The sequence below is a fragment of the Cydia pomonella genome, chromosome 19, assembly GCF_033807575.1.
Source record: "Cydia pomonella isolate Wapato2018A chromosome 19, ilCydPomo1, whole genome shotgun sequence".
Classification (NCBI taxonomy): domain Eukaryota; kingdom Metazoa; phylum Arthropoda; class Insecta; order Lepidoptera; family Tortricidae; genus Cydia; species Cydia pomonella.
This window is the reverse complement of record NC_084721.1, coordinates 8161442-8178159: the sequence shown is the minus strand read 5'-3', so window position 1 is coordinate 8178159 and position 16718 is coordinate 8161442. Positions and strand designations below refer to the sequence as shown.

Sequence of the window (16718 nt, the reverse complement as noted above, 5' to 3'; positions counted from 1 at the left end):
GAGAAATAGTATTTAAAAAAAGTAAAATATTTTTATGTTTACTCCATCACTCCAATTCAATGTATGGAGTCATGGAGTGAACATAAAAATACATTTTTTAAATTTTAGCTTCTAAACTAAACTAATAAAGTAGCGGCTTACAAAATACAACTATGTTCCAAATTTCATTAAAATATAGCGAATAGTTTTCGAATAAAATGAGTGTGATATACGGTTAGACAAATTAACGTACGAATGGAAATTTTGGCTACGGTTCCCTAAAACGTTTTGAGAAAATCGGTCGCATAAGTAGTTTAGAACTTAGATACTAAGAAAAGGGGGAATTTGTTCGGATAAGGTATTCTATCAATATGTTCCTTTTGATTTAGGTACTTAATGAACACCGAAATAAAAAATCTTATTTTTCTGATGTTTTTTACTTATACACACATTCCCATTGTAAGTTAGCTGTTAGAAATTTATAGTAAATTCGACATATAACACAAAGAAAACGTGTGCTAAATGGGTACCCAAATCAACGTAACCATTCATATCTTGAAACGCGACTTGAATACAAGTCAAATTCTTACTCATTTCTATCCTATTCCCCGAAAATATAAGAACCAAATTTGCTATTTTTATCGGCTATGAATGAATTCGTCAATTCGTCTGTAAGCACATCGTACACGTATAGCGAGTATCGGTGACGCGTCGAACATTCGTAAATCCGTGACGCGTGTAGTTGATCGGCTTAGAGCGGGAACAGCAGTCGCTGGACGGGAGCCACTCTCGCCGCGCTCCCGACCGCGAACACCCGCACACTTACGTTGTATACAAATATCCTTCTTATTACAAGAAATGTAGAGGTGATGTCGGTGTGCGCTCAGGGGGAAGAGGAAAGCGCGTCGGAGGAACCCGGCGCGCCGCTCCGGGAGGCGTACGAGCCGAAGTCCGTGAGCAAGGTGGTACGCGTGCTGACGGTGCTGGCGTACCTGCTGTCGGTGTCGCTGGCGGCTATTCTGCTGTCTGTGTACTACGTGTGCGTGTGGAAAAGCCCGGAACTGCCGCCTCTGAATGGCACTGGCGAGGGCGAGCTGGCCGCACAGCGCGCTGAAGCGGACCTCGGAGGTGCATCGAACCCGCCGTTTCACGATGTCCATGGTAATTCCTTAAGTGTCTTAGTCAAAATTTGAAATCTTAACGAAGTTTTTGTTTTAAAAAATTTGGCAGCAGCGGCAGCGCAGTAAAAGTATTTTAGAAAGGAAAGGTAGAAAAAGTTTTAAACTGCCTGAAAATGAGGCAAGTCGGTGGAAATCGAGTTTTATAGACGCCCTCCACTGATAGGCATAAAATTAGATTAACGCACGCAATTAAGTGTCATTAAAATAGCCTGTAGTCCAAAACATACTATTAAATTATGCCGCATTTGTCAAAGAATCGGAGCAATAACAATTAAGGTAACGTAACGTAATGATTAGAGTACCTACACTGCACAGCATTTAAGATATGTATTGGACTTACCTACTTAACTAATTTTTATCTATGAAATATAATAAAAATAAAAGCAACCGCTTTTTCTTATAATTCTAAATAGAGTACATAGGTTTTTAGATCAATTAGATCACTATTTATTTTTTGTAAAATATATGTATTTTAATCCGTTGCATCCCCGTTAAAATACAAAACGGGGATGCAATTTTGGCTTAATTAACTAATAACTATCTAGTTATGCTATTTTTTATTAAATGCAATTTTGTTCTAAAACTACATCACTCAATGACAATAGATAATACCGCACCACTACCCATAAAAGCCGTAAAAGTCATTGCAAAATTCATACAAATTCAAATTCAAACTGGTTTATTATTATTACCCACAATGACTGTTAGACGCCGCTGTTATGCATGGTGGGATAGAAATATCGATGCTTATTTTCCGAATATGGTACCTACTACCAAGATACGCGTTTAACGTAGCATGTGCCAATATACATATAGTACAGTACCGTATGAAAATATCGATACAGACAAAGTGCCAAAAATATGTATACACGACCTTATTGCCCATATATGAAGGTTACGTATACGTGTTCGGTATATGTATAGTATTAATGTTATTAGATCCAAATTAATATTCTGCTTAGAAAACCAACGAGCGGCAAACAAAGATTCCCGACGATTTTTTTTTTCATCACACTTGCGTGTTATTGTATGCCAGTATTCTGAGACGCAATAAACTATATTATGCCCACGGGCGTTATAGTTTTTTTTTTCATTACGCCCATGGGCATATTGGGCATAATGATTTTTTTTCAAGTAGGTATAGAGATTACTTTAATAGCCGTTTAAAATATTTTTACACAATTTTCAATCGTGGCGGACTCTACAAATTGAAAACGGTGAAAAATAGAGATATCTAGAAAAATGTTTTCGAAGCGTTTATTAGCACACAAAAGAAAAAAGTTGTAAAAAAAGGCGGAATAAAGTAAATATTTCTTATTTCCCCATTATCTCAAAAAGTATTAATATATTATAAAAGAGGATAATATTTCCAATAGAAAAGTCCATACTTGCAGAGCTGTATCTCCATTATTTGTACTTTCATTATTCATTCATTCTTATTTTTTTCACTATTTGTATCGGCAATAGGTAATACCTAACCAAGTCCTAGTTTATTATTAATATACAATATATTATTAATAATAATAGCCCGGTTTCTTTTTGTACCTTTTTCTTACAATAGTCCAACCGGGGCTTGTCCTTGGGTGCACTGCTATAGTGTGAACAAGGATAGTCGTCGGTTGGTGTCACATTACATTTAGAGTAAATTGTCTTATTACGAGGGGCCTCTACGTGTTGGCTTCGGCCCCACGCACGCCTTCCAAATACCCGGGACCCCATGGTCCCGAGAATTTGTAAGAGACATATAAACAATAATAATTCAGCCTATATACGTCCCACTGCTGGGCACAGGCCTCCTCTCATGTGCAAGAGGGCTCGGGCTATAGTCCCACGCTAGCCCAATGCGGATTGGGGACTTTACATACACCTTTGAATTTCTTCGCAGATGTGTGCAGGGTTCCTCACAATGTTTTCCTTCACCGAAAAGCTAGTGGTAAATATCAAATGACATTTCGTACATAAGTTCCGAAAAACTCATTGGTACGAGCCAGGATTTGAACCCGCGACCTCCGGATTTAAATTCGGACGTCATATCCACTCGGCTACCACCGCTTATTATTATTATTAACAGAATAAATAAAATGGTAATCGCATAACATGCAAGCATTTGTCAAATTAAATTAAGTATAAAGAAGGTACATTATTAAATGTGTCAGTATCAAATAGTGACAGCAAAAGTCGCCAAAATAAACCATAGGAATAAGGGGTGTGTAGCGATATCTTTAGTCACTTTGGCTTCGACTATTTTTACTTGATGGTGATTGTACCTACGTAATGTTTAGTACGTGATTTTTACTTTACTACTCAATGTCCTCGCAAAAAAACGGATTTCATTGATAAAGTGTCAAAGATAACGCGCGAAGTTTATTGCTTCTTGTCGGATATTTATTTTGCTTTAAACTCTCATAGTGTTAAAAATAAATTAAAAAGCGGCCAAGTGCGAGTCGGACTCGCGCATGAAGGGTTCCGTACCATTTAAGACGTATTAAAAAAAAATCTACTTGCTAGATCTTGTTCAACATTTTACCACTTTGGACACACATTTTACCACTTTGGAACTGTCTCTCGCGCAAACTATTCAGTTTAGAAAAAAATGATGTTAGGAACCTAAATATCATTTTTGAAGACCTATCCATAGATACCCCACACGTATGGGTTTGATGAAAAAAATTTTTTTTTAATTTATTGACGTATTAAAAAAAAACTATTCACTAGATCTCGTTCAAACCAATTTTCGGTGGAAGTTTGCATGGTAATGTATATCATATATTTTTTTTAGATTTTTCATTCTGTTATTTTAGAAGTTACAGGGGGGGGGGGACACACATTTTTTCACTTTGGAAGTGTCTCTCGCGCAAACTATTCAGTTTAGAAAAAAATTATATTAGAAACCTAAATATCATTTTTGAAGACCTATCCATAGATACCCCACACGTATGGGTTTGATGAAAAAAATTTTTTTTTTTAATTTTTATGACGTATTAAAAAAAAACTACTTACTAGATCTCGTTCGAACCAATTTTCGGTGGAAGTTTGCATGGCAATGTATATCATATATTTTTTTTAGATTTTTCATTCTGTTATTTTAGAAGTTACAGGGGGGGGGACACACATTTTTTCACTTTGGAAGTGTCTCTCGCGCAAACTATTCAGTTTAGAAAAAAATGATATTAGAAACCTAAATATCATTTTTGAAGACCTATCCATAGATACCCCACACGTATGGGTTTGATGAAAAAAATTTTTTTTTTTAATTTTTATGACGTATTAAAAAAAAACTACTTACTAGATCTCGTTCGAACCAATTTTCGGTGGAAGTTTGCATGGCAATGTATATCATATATTTTTTTTAGATTTTACATTCTGTTATTTTAGAAGTTACGGGGGGGGGGACACACTTTTTACCACTTTGGAAGTGTCTCTCGCGCAAACTTTTCAGTTTAGAAAAAAATGATATTAGAAACCTCAATATCATTTTTAAAGACCTATCCATAGATACCCCACACGTATGAGTTTGATGAAAAAAGATTTTTTGAGTTTCAGTTCTAAGTATGGGGAACCCCCAAAATTTATTGTTTTTTTTCTATTTTTGTGTGAACATCATAATGCGGTTCATAGAATACATCTACTTACCAAGTTTGAACAGTATAGCTTTTATAGTTTCGGAAAAAAGTGGCTGTGACAGAATCGGACAGACAGACGGACATGACGAATCTATAAGGGTTCCGTTTTTTGCCATTTGGCTACGGAACCCTAATAAATGATGCGATGAATATTAGGTATATTTACGATGGTGGATGGCTAATGAACGATTTAGTAAGTCTTGGCGTCATGTTATTTTTAATTTTTATGAGCAATTAACGAGGATATTTTAAATTAAATTGATTGAAACTAAACAGCCTTTGGCTGTCGTGTAGAAACAACAAAGCCAATGATGTGGTAAAATTGTGTAAAAGAAAAAATAAGTGGATTTTGGTAATGTGCGCTCGATTTTATATCTAATCACATTTGACTCTTCACATGTGACAATGTACGACACAAATACGATCCAGCATCACGACTCCCTAGTGTGATGTTCTAAAATATAAAACATCTTACAAGTAGGTAGGTACGGTTAGCGTCAAATACTTTGTAGCACTCAAAGTGGCCAAATAGTTCGGTACACCATACTAAAGTATGGTGTACCGAACTATTTGGCTACTTTGGTTGCTACAAAGTATTTGACGCTGACTGTACCAACAAGATGACCGCAAATTAATTATAAATTTGTTATTGTCTTTCTTTTGTCGTGCTAGTAAGTTTCTTTCTTTCTTCAATATGTACGGGATTAAACAATAAATTACCAACACCTTAATATAGGTACCAAACCAAAGTAGCCAAATAGTTCGGTACACCATATATTTAGTATGGTGTACCGAACTATTTGGCCAATTTGACAGCTACAAAGTATTTGACGCTGACTGTACAACAAAAGGAAAAACAAAACTAATATAATTTTAAAATAACGTGTCTAAAGATTGAAAAGTACGGCTACCACCGGCTTTACACTGACAGTAATCGCTAGCGTGAGCGTAACTTACTTCCTATGCATCGCGCTCGTACGGGCATATTAGTGCGAGCGAGATGTATAGAAAATAAGTTACGCAGACGTTATCAAATATGTCAGCTTAACACTGCTAAGGCAGTCGTGGTAAAGCTACAGGCCTTTAATGAAAAAAAAACCTCCTCTCGTCCCTATTTTCATGCCTTAGGGTTTCGAAAACAGACAGAGAAGAAAATAAATTTTAAGCCCAAAATCGTGACGAATATTTATTTAAAATTTTACTTGCAATTTTATTTTTTAAACGAATGTTAATTTTAAATCTAAGTACTAATAACAGCCCCAAAAGACTGGAAGTTTTTTGTTGCGTCCGAGTCCGACTGAAATGGTATTTGATGCCGAAACCGAAGGTTCCGTTTTGAACTCAGTTTCAGCCGCAACGGAAACTTTTATACACGTTTAAAAATCAACGAACAAAATCTCGGTAGGCTTTCTTTTTATGAACATTTACCTACATATGATATGAACAATGAAACAATTAAAAAAACCGTCAAAGGGCGTGGGCGGATCAAGTCTATTCTAATGAAGAAAGATTAATTATAATTCACTTAAGTATCATTATATAAAACGTCTAAACTCTAAACGTAAAATTTCGGCATGGCATGGCAATTTTTTGGTCGATAGCGAAACTTTAGCCGTAACATGATTTTTATGCCGGAACCATAATTTTGGTCGTACGCTAAGAAAAAATAAAATAATCGACCGTTGTTATTTTATGCAAACATGTCAAAAAGTTCGCCTGGGAAGGCCCGTCGCTCGCGAGGGGTTTCTCTAATCCAATTAGCCGTTTAACCCAATTGCGCCCTCGCCTCCCAATATACTGTTTCAGTTAGCACTACGAGTTAAGGCCGATCATTTACACAATTGATTGATTTACAAATTATTTAGTACTGTAAAGCTACCTTATAGTTGGATTGGGTTAGGTTAGGGTCCGAAAGTCCCTATAGGAGGTGACCTCTCACTGCCGGCGCTAATCCGCCGTATGGTGGACAGTGAGGAGGCATGGGCGGCAGTGACCTCCTTCAGTGTCACCGTCATGACGCAGAAGGAGGCGGCAGAGCGAATGCGCGAGGATGATGCGAGCTCGCTCCCTCAGCGCCGCAGGAGGCCGGGCAGGCGGCGAAGAGCCTTCGCGGCCCGAATGCTGCCACCCTAACGGAACCCTGCGGGTGATGGGTCGGGAGTTCCATCACCCGCCTGAAGAGGTTCCGAGCTGGAAGGCCCTCGCGTGTTCCGAGGTGCCTTCAGTGAAGTAGGCTGCTCGAGCAGCCCGAAAAGATGGTCCCGCAAGGGCAACGCCGGCAGGGTATCGGTGGCCTGCAACCGTGTTCCCGAAACCCCGTCAACAAAGCGAGCGCCAGAACACCCCAGGGGGTTTAGTCCGTGGGAGTCGGACATACCCACTCGGCTTCTCCCGGGCCAGTGGGATCCATAACGGATTCCCCCTGGGTCATCAAAAAAAAAAAAAAAAAAAGAAAAGGGTCCGAAAGTCCTCCCCCCGAGGGTTGCCCACCTTGTCGTGGTGGAGGGGCTTAGTAGCCGTGGCTTGGTCTCCCACGGTGAAGCGAAGAGGCAACCAGGGCCGGCCTGTTTGAGGTGCTGGCTGGCCCGAGGAGGACGCTCCAAGTGGGCTTGATAAGCCCGCTTGTGACGCGTTGGAGGTGGACCGTCGAGGAAGAGGAGTGTCGGTATTGCGGTTAGCCGTTCTCCCTATCCTCGACGGCCGAGGTGGGATCGCAGGGGAAGAGGCGTGATGGTATCACGATGCGCCACTCTCCCTATCCCCTGCGACCTTGGCGGGGCCGTTCCGCTGTAGCGGCGTTGGTGGGGCTGCAGAGGAAGAGGAGTGTCGGTGTTACGGTGTGCCGTTCTCCCTGTCCTCTGCAGCCGAGTTGTGGTTTGCGGCAGAACCATGGACCTCATCTGCCGCCGGGCGCTGGGGAGTTTTCTGGCGCCCGTGGCCTCCTTGTGGCGGGCTCGGGGGGGTCCGCTACACTGCAGGACGGAGGCCGAGGAGGAAGGCGCGTCGAACCATCTGGCGCGCCTCGCGTGATGGGCCTTCGGGTATCCGCGAAGGAGCCGCTCGCGGGCGGCTGCCGCCAGTGGGGTCGCGGATGAGTACGCAAGTGTTCCCGTAACCCCACCAATAAGGCGGCGAGGTGGCATATGGGGGGTTTTTAATGGGTATACCGTGGGCCTCATTAGCCTAGACGGGAGTCCCACATAACCACTCGGGTCACCCCCCGCACCCGGGTGGTATGCGGAATGCATTTTCCCCCCTGGACGAAAAAGAAAAAAAAAAAAAAGGGTCCGAAAGTCCTTAACTATGGTCCAAAAGTAACTCGAATATTTTTTGTTATAAGTAGGATTATTATTTGAATGTCACAATTATTGTATTTTTTATTTTTTAGAAAACAAACAGCCTTTTACAAACAAACAACCTATTTAAAATAACTGAACTAAAAATAGGCCTTAACTTTCCTACATTACTAAGAAATTATTACATAGAAATGTAAATTACGCAATTATAAATTACCGGTTTAGTTGTGTACTACATGCAAGTAAGGTAATATTGATACGCAATTGTATTGTATATTGTGGCCATATGCGCATTCCCGTTGCCAGGGAGGTTGTGGGATTAGACTGAGCAACTTATACTATGGGACCAACCCCGAAATCTAATGAGAGATAGCTAAGAACTGTCAGTATTCACCAAGCAAACTAACTTTGGATGACACTGATCTGGACAATATCAAGAAGGATATTAAAGTAGGTTCTAGTATGTTTTACCCTACTCAACTATTTCATTTGTCCAGCAGGCATTACCTACTCGTTGAGGAAACTGAAAACATTCCGTAATTATCGTAAGACCTTCTTCCGTCTTTCTGCCTTTTCCAGTAATATTATGACTTAAAGATCCTTAAAATATCAAGGGATCAAGATCAAGCGGAATAAATAATCATATAATAGGTAGTAGCAACCTGTCCCGGCTTCGCACGGATTTACACAAAACCTTAACAAATTATGCACCGTAAACTGCCTCAAGAATCACTCTATTGATAGGTGAAAACCGCATGAATATCCGTTCAGTAGTTTTTAAGTGAACATACAGACAGACGCGACGGAGGACTTTGTTTTATTAGATGTAGTGATATAGATACTTAACATTTTTATTTTTAAAGAAAATTCAAAAACATTTCAGCTTCACGTGCTAAATGCAAAAAGCTCTGTTCATATGAGATACAATATGATCCTCATGCAAGTGAAAATATCAATAAAATCGGAATATATCCCTCGATTTGCTGTATGTTACAACAAACGGGCATGTTATTCCGCTAAATTATCTTTATGAACCGCGCAACAAGTGTACGCCGCCACGCGACTAAATGCTGTCATTCTCAACCCTAATCGAGCATATCGCTTCAGTAAACCAGTACTTAACTGTGGTCTTCGATTGCCTATGGGTTGTTACTGTTCGTGTGGTCAAGTTATACTAAATATGAGCTAGAGTCGAGGCAATGTTTTGGGAATTAGGTAACAATACACACGCTTTTATGAGCATGCTGTGAACCGGTTAGCTCGTCTCAGTAGTGTTTAATTGAAACATGACGCTTAATGTATTAAGTATTAGATAACAATACACATGATAAAAGTTAAGTTGTTAACAAGGGCTAAGTGCTTAACAAACCGGACTTTTGCCAATAGTTTCACCAAAAAACCGTACTGCGCCAAACTCTTGTACCTAATTAGGTTGCAAAAAGTTAACCTCCGTCTGCTTTATTATGCAACAGGGAGCACGCTAAAACGATGAGAAATAACAACATAGTTGCAATTTCAGTTTCCCACAAATGCGAGTGCATGATAAATCCTCCAAGCCGCTGCGCGCAACGTCTTGGATTAATAAGGTTTGACTGACTGCAATTGTCTATGACAATACGATTTTTATGATAACTACCGAACTTATCTAGTACCTCCACGCACGCAGTGGCAAACAGAGATATTTGACCCACAAATAAACCCACAAAGCTAAACGGATATTTTTTTTTTTTATATGATCCACATTTTGTTTTTATGTTGAAAGTTTGCTACGACCTTTCACTGCACATTTTTTTTACAAGCACAGCATTGTAGCGGTTGGGATGGGCAGAAATTTCACGGTAGCTAAAATCTGACGTAGAACCTAGATTACGAAACTACCCAGCCAAGCATAACAACCGTAAGTAAAATAGGCCACTATTATCAGTTTGAACTTGTACTTTATTGCACAAGAATATGACTTACGCTTGTTATGTGTGGTGGAGCAGAATATTAAATTTGTAATAAACTCATAAGCCAATTCGTGTACGTAGAAGTACGAGAGAAAAATAACATTATTAGATATCATTCAGATGTTAGTGCATGTTCGAATTGGCCTGTCATTCACTGCTGAGCTTCGGTCGCGGTCAGTCGTAGTGCTACGTCGTAGCCGATAACATGATTCTCAGGAAAATTCTTGGCATTAATTTTGGTTGACATTGAATTTTTAGTAGGTACGAAACCTAAAAAGTACCTAATATTTTGGAGAGCTGACTCTAACGCCCACAATTAGCAAAAGTAAATTACTTTAGAGAATCGATACATTTATACATGGAGGCGTAGGCGACGTGCTGTATTCACACACCATAATCGGCTTATTTCAGTAATCAGTCAATGGCAAGAAAACAAAAATGATAACTTATTGGATTTAAAAGCATCCATAATTCCATACATACTTCATATGTTGCCGTTTAGTAACAGGTTAAATGAACGTTTGTTTGCCACCAATGTTGTAAAAAAATCTTAACAGATTTTCAACAGATAAATTGATTTTAACAGATTTTTTAATACAGTTGCTCATAAAGTGCTACTTTACGTAGCTGTTTAGCGTGCGGAAAGTTGGATTTCGCGAACTAGTGCTTTTTACTTTTCCACTTGTTCCAATTCATGACTACTTATTGATGAGTGTTAATGTTAGTTTCCTTTAAAAGTCGTAATAAAAACCTACTGTTAATGTAAAAATAATAAATACGAGTATAAGCATATTTCATATTTTATTACTTACCTCTTCATCATTGTAACACGTTTAGTTTATAATATTGTAAAACCGTTCTTAATAAGTTGTCTGAATGGAACGGAATACCTACCGAAACGCCTGTCAAAGAAGAGGCGTTTTTCTTACTGCAAGAATGTTTTAAGTTTCCAAAGGCAACATTCGATATTCTTTTCATATAATTTAAATATACGATACACAAATAATCGTAAGTAACGATACTTAGGTCAATAATAGTATAATATTTTATATTTACCATTGTTTCTGTCTTATAGAACATGCATAAAAAAGTACTTGTTGTTTTTTTATTTTTTCGCAACTGTATTAAAAAACGTCGTTCGATACACGTGCGGAAATATTATTCTTAAGTAATGACATACTTTCCGCACTAGCATCGAAATGTACTATTTCCTTGAAAATGAATTCCAAAGATATTTTAGATACAAAGTCAGGTGACTTTGTATCTAAAATATCTTTGGAATGAAATACTTGGTAATTACTAAGGATTGCAACCGGAATTATTTTTGTTTATGACAAATAGTTATCGGCTGTACCTAATATTTTATGCGCAGAGTAAACAATGCTACGGGCTACGGCGTAGCAAGTGTCACAATCCTACGTGTCACAATCGTGTGTAGAATCCAATTTTCATCACGCTGGATAAAGATCTTGTTTCATGCAGGTGTGCTGAACGACAAAGGCCTAAGGTAAGGTGGGATAAGAGGAACAGTCATAGTTTATTTTGCTCGGGGCAAGACAAACAGTATGAGGACTCCATACAAGTGGTTGTCTTGCCCCGGTGATAGTCTTACTCCAACTTACCTTATATTGTTCCCGGGGGAGTTATGGCTAGTGGAAATAAGCTTTAACTCCCTCGGGAGTTACCTCCAGCTTTTTTTAATTATGTCACTAATTCATACGAACCAAATAGGTTATAAGTGTAACACTTATTTAAATTTAATACCCGTTTAAAATATTTTTACATAATTTTCAATTGTGGCTGAATGCCGGATGGGTCTGGTCCTTCGATACTTAACCTGTCAAAAAATTACAATATGGCGGACGACTGTTTGAAATGTCACAGTATTCCAGATAATTCTCAAAATTTAGTTTTTTTTCGCAAGTGTGATGCAAATCATGGTTACTCCGGGGGTAAGAATATTGCAAACTCGAGTTTTTAATTGACTCCAGCCTGCGGCTGTCGTGAATCGACAGCCTCTCATTTACAGTAAGTTACCTCATTCACTTACCCTCCTCATTGCAAAATGTAATTACTATATATTATAAATACAAAGTTTTGCTGCATGAAGCTACTATACAAAAATAACCGGCCAAGAGCATGTCGGGCCACGCTCAGTGTAGGGTTCCGTAGTTACTCTTCCGTCACAATAAGCTAAACTGGATCTTAAAGTATAGTAAATTGTTAACCAAGGGATGAAACGGTACCTTTCACCCGAGTTAAACAAATAGGCAAATTTGCATAATCAGTACCTAATTAAAGTAAGTCTTTTTACTATGAAGGGAAAACTTTTTGCGATAACTCAAAAACAGCTAAACTGATCATGTCCGCTATAGTTTTCATTTAATGTCTCTCTTAAGCTCTACTTCCACGATTTTTTTCATATTTTTTGGACCTATGGTTCAAAAGTTAGAGGGGGGGGGCACATTTTTTTTTCTTTCGGAGCGATTATCTCCGAATATATTCACTTTATCAAAAAATGTTTCTTGATATTAGTTTTGAAAGACCTTTCAAATGATACCCCACACTCTAGGGTTGAAGCGAAAAAAAAAATTCACCCCACTTTACGTGTAGGGGGGTACCCTAAAAAAAAAAAAAAATTTAGATTTTATTGTACGAGTTTGTCGGCTTTATTGATTTATATATCCATGCCAAATTTCAGCTTTCTAGCACTAACGACGACGGAGCAAAGCCTCGGACAGACAGACAGACAGACAGACAGACAGACAGACAGACAGACAGACAGACAGACAGACAGACAGACAGACAGACAGACAGACAGACAGACAGACAGACAGACAGACGGACATGGCGAAACTATAAGGGTTCCGTTTTATGCCATTTGGCTACGGAACCCTAAAAAGCCTTCCGTCCTCTTTTTCCGCATCCCGTCTTTGTTATTTATTACCTATAAGGCGTACCTGGCCGCATAGCCAACGTGCAAATCGCTAACGCTCCGTAGCGATCTTTCGATTCGCATACGGATACGCAACTGTCACTGTCGCACTAATATGGAAGAGTGATAGAGAGACACACAGCGTTTCGTTGTCGATGTCACTTTGGCTAGGCCGGCTGTGCTGTCCCGCACACCCCACTAGCTGCACATAAATCCAGCGCCGTTGACCACGCTAGTCGTTCCAGCTGCATTGCTGAGTGGAGTGAGTGGAGACCATTCCGGCTTCACATCTCCGTTTTTACTGTTTTGTTGATCTATGTCTTGTATTTGCTATATGTGTTATTTGTATTGATGTTGTGTTGTCTGAATAAATGATATCTATTCTCTTTTCTATTCTATATCGTTGCAGGCGATCATTTTGTTTCAAGGAAGCGTTTTTTATTTTCGTATTACTTTACATTTTTATAGCATTTTACCACAGCCTAAAATTGAGCTATTCTAATTGGAAAAACATTCAAACTTTGTATAATAAGAGTGTTGTATTTGTGTTTGACTGACATGCCTACTGTAAGATATTATAGCACGAGGGTTAAATCCCTCGACGTTTTCACTAAGTAGAAACTCATTAATATAAAACAACGAGCGTGTTTAGAACGCATTACACGAAGGATTCCGATGGGGTCTATGCCAACGGAAGCTTTTAGGGGAGAAAATCACAAAGCTTACGAACCGATGCGCTGTAAACAGACCAGCCCGCGTAGCCAACGTGCCTATCGTTCACGCTCCGTGGCGAATGAAACGCAACTGTCACAGTCGCACTAATATGGAAGAGTGATAGAGAGAGATTACTACGATACGCCACGAACCATAAACGATAGGCACGTTGGCTACGCGGGCAGGGTGCATCGATAACACACCGTAGCGAACGAAACGCAACTGTTTCTATCGAACTAATTTGGAAGTTATAGAGAGAGATAACTACGCTACGCTACGGAGCGTGAACGATTTGCATCTTGTCTACGCACCGGAGTCAGATTGTCATAAAAAAGCATTTAGATATACTTAATTTTTATGTCAAAAATGTACGTTCAAATTGGCCTCCAGAGTACCTTGCTAAGGTGACATTGGCTTAGCGCTTATACACTACGAAAACGAAACGCTTTGTGTCTCTCTATCACTCTTCCGTATTAGTGCGACAGTGACAGTTACGTTTCTTTTGCTACGGAGCGTAAACGATAGGCATGATGGCTACGCCCCCAGTATACCTAAGTCTGGTCTCCGTTAACCGGGAAATAATCGTTACTGTCAGTTTACTGTAACGTAGAGTACGTTACAGTAAACTGACAGTATTTGCAAAAATATTTTGAGATTCAGGCGTTATTTTTCGTCTACTTATATCTGCAATCGGCTGTTCTAGCCATTGAGCTATACTAGTTCTTGCCATAATCAGATGGGGTTTTTTTTTAGGTTACTATTTAGGGTGGTATTTCACTGAGCACCATCACCAGTTTACGTGGGGGCTTATAGTATTTGGTCTGCGGCTCAGGCGTTTTCTGTATAAATATAAATGAGACGGTGTAATACCATGAAATTATAAATAAAATATTTAATAGATACTACTGAAAGATGCGTAGGTAGTAAATAAATTAAGAACGAGCTCAGCACACGTACCTGTTACCACCACATAATGTTTGGTGAATAGACGGGCACCGCGAAGCTTTTACAATAATGCACGGCGTATTGAAAGATTATTTTATAATCTTGTAAAATACCAAGCATGTACTTAGGTAATTTAGGAGAATACATCCTTTAGATTTATTTAATTGAATTTGTGTTCTAGGAATAATTAAGGAATTATTATAAAGGCAGGTAATAAATAAATAAGTACAAATAGTAGGCAAAAAGGTCGAATATATAACAATGTCTTTCAATATGTACGAGTACAGTATGGTCAAACCTAAATCAATCAAATGTAAGGCATTTAGAACTAGAAGTTTTGGAACCGTAAAAAAATTAAATATGAGATGAACTTCGTCCGACACATTATGAATAAATAAAAAACCGGACAAGTGCAAGTCGGACTCGCCCACCGAGGGTTCCGTACGTTTTAGTATTTGTTGTTATAGCGGGAACAGAAATACATCATCTGTGAAAATTTCAACTGTCTAGCTATCATGGTATATGTACAGCATGGCATACAGCCTGGTGACCGACGGACAGACACAGATGGACAGCGGAGTTTTAGAAATAGGATCTCGTTTTACCCTTTGGAAACCCGAAAAATGAGTAAGTACTTATTATTTTCCTTACTTCAAAGGAGTCCCAAAATTGGACCCGGATATGTCCTTAAACTACGTCCAAAAGAGAGGTATGGGCAATGTGAATGTCATCTCGCCTTGTGTGGTAGGGCACAGCACAGCAGATGTCATTCCAGATCTAGAGCAGAGCCCAACTGGGGAAGTACCTTCACCTTACAGAAAACCGCAGCCAAATAACACTTAACCCTACTCATAGTGTTGTGTTCCTGCCGGTGAGTAAGGTTGCCAGAGCTCAACGAGGGGGGTGGGGTTAGGGTCGGCAACGCGCATGTAACTCCTCTGGAGTTGCAGGTGTACATAGGCTACGGAGACTGCTAACCATCAGGCAGGCCGTATGCTTGTTTGCCACCGACGTAGTATAAATAAAAAAATTCAATTTGTCCACCTGATATGGTTATCAGGTTGAACATTTAGGTAGCTTTATTAACTACTTCACTATCTACTTAGTACCTAAGGATTAAGGAGTAGTTTATAATGGGTTGGTTGGTGGGTAGGTAGTAGGTACATAATCTGGGGGCACTGTATAGTGCCCCCGTCAAGACGAGCAAAGCGAAGCGCAAGAGCACTACCTACCTTGTACTCGAAGCGCTTCGCCATTTTTTTGAACCCTCATAATTTGGGTTTGGATTATACCAGATAAACAAAATTCTCGGGATATAATGTCAATAGTAGACTTATTAAACATAAAAAATTTCAATTGCCTTATGCTCTCATACTTTCGATTTTATTCATATCTAATAAACCCCGATTTCGTCACTGACTCACTCACTGATGATCATCAAACCTTTAGCGTACTTCTTGATGCCCTAGGAAGCCAAGCCGGCTAAGCTAAGCTAACAAAAAAATTCAAAAACTTGATTTTTTTTGCCCCTAAGGGGGTGAATAGGGGGGTGGAATTTTGTATGAGGAATCAATAACCGCTGAACCAATTTAGTTGAAAATTGGCATGTCAGGTAGTTAGTTTTTGTTATAGGGAAGGATATAGAATAGTTTTCAATCCTAAAATCACCCCGTAAGGTTGGATGAAAAGGGGGGGAAAGGGCGTTGGGGGGGGGGGGAAGGGGGTTGATGTTTATATGGGGAATATTTTAGTAGAGTTTGTGAAGTTAGGCCTTGTAGAGTTAGAAGCTTGGCTCTTCAAGAGATTGGATATCTTTTTGACGGTGCGAGCCTTATGGTCTCGTCTTGGCTACATTTTACATGAAAATGTTTTTGGTGGGATTGAGTTGTCTGTTCATATTTCCATACCGTTCATATTCATACGGGTTACACGTGCAACACTAATACAATTCTGAAATCAAATCAATTGAACTCGTTACCCGTAATTCCCGGCCCCATCGGAGCCGTACCAACAGCAACACACATAATTGAACATTTGTAGACCTTATCTCGTTGCAATAAGGTTTATGAAATGTCATTTAACTGGCAGGTACTTGG

At 39.3% G+C, this 16718-nt stretch overlaps 1 protein-coding gene across 1 annotated transcript in view; it reads left to right on the top strand.

The window, feature by feature from the left end:
• The first annotated feature begins 590 nt into the window (after positions 1–590).
• Positions 591–16718, top strand: part of LOC133528700 (uncharacterized) — a 31970-nt gene continuing 15842 nt past the window's right edge. The window contains exon 1 of the mRNA XM_061866171.1: positions 591–1140. Within this exon, the coding sequence (XP_061722155.1) occupies positions 849–1140 (292 nt within the window). The 5' untranslated portion in view covers positions 591–848. The remainder of the gene's footprint in view (positions 1141–16718) is intronic.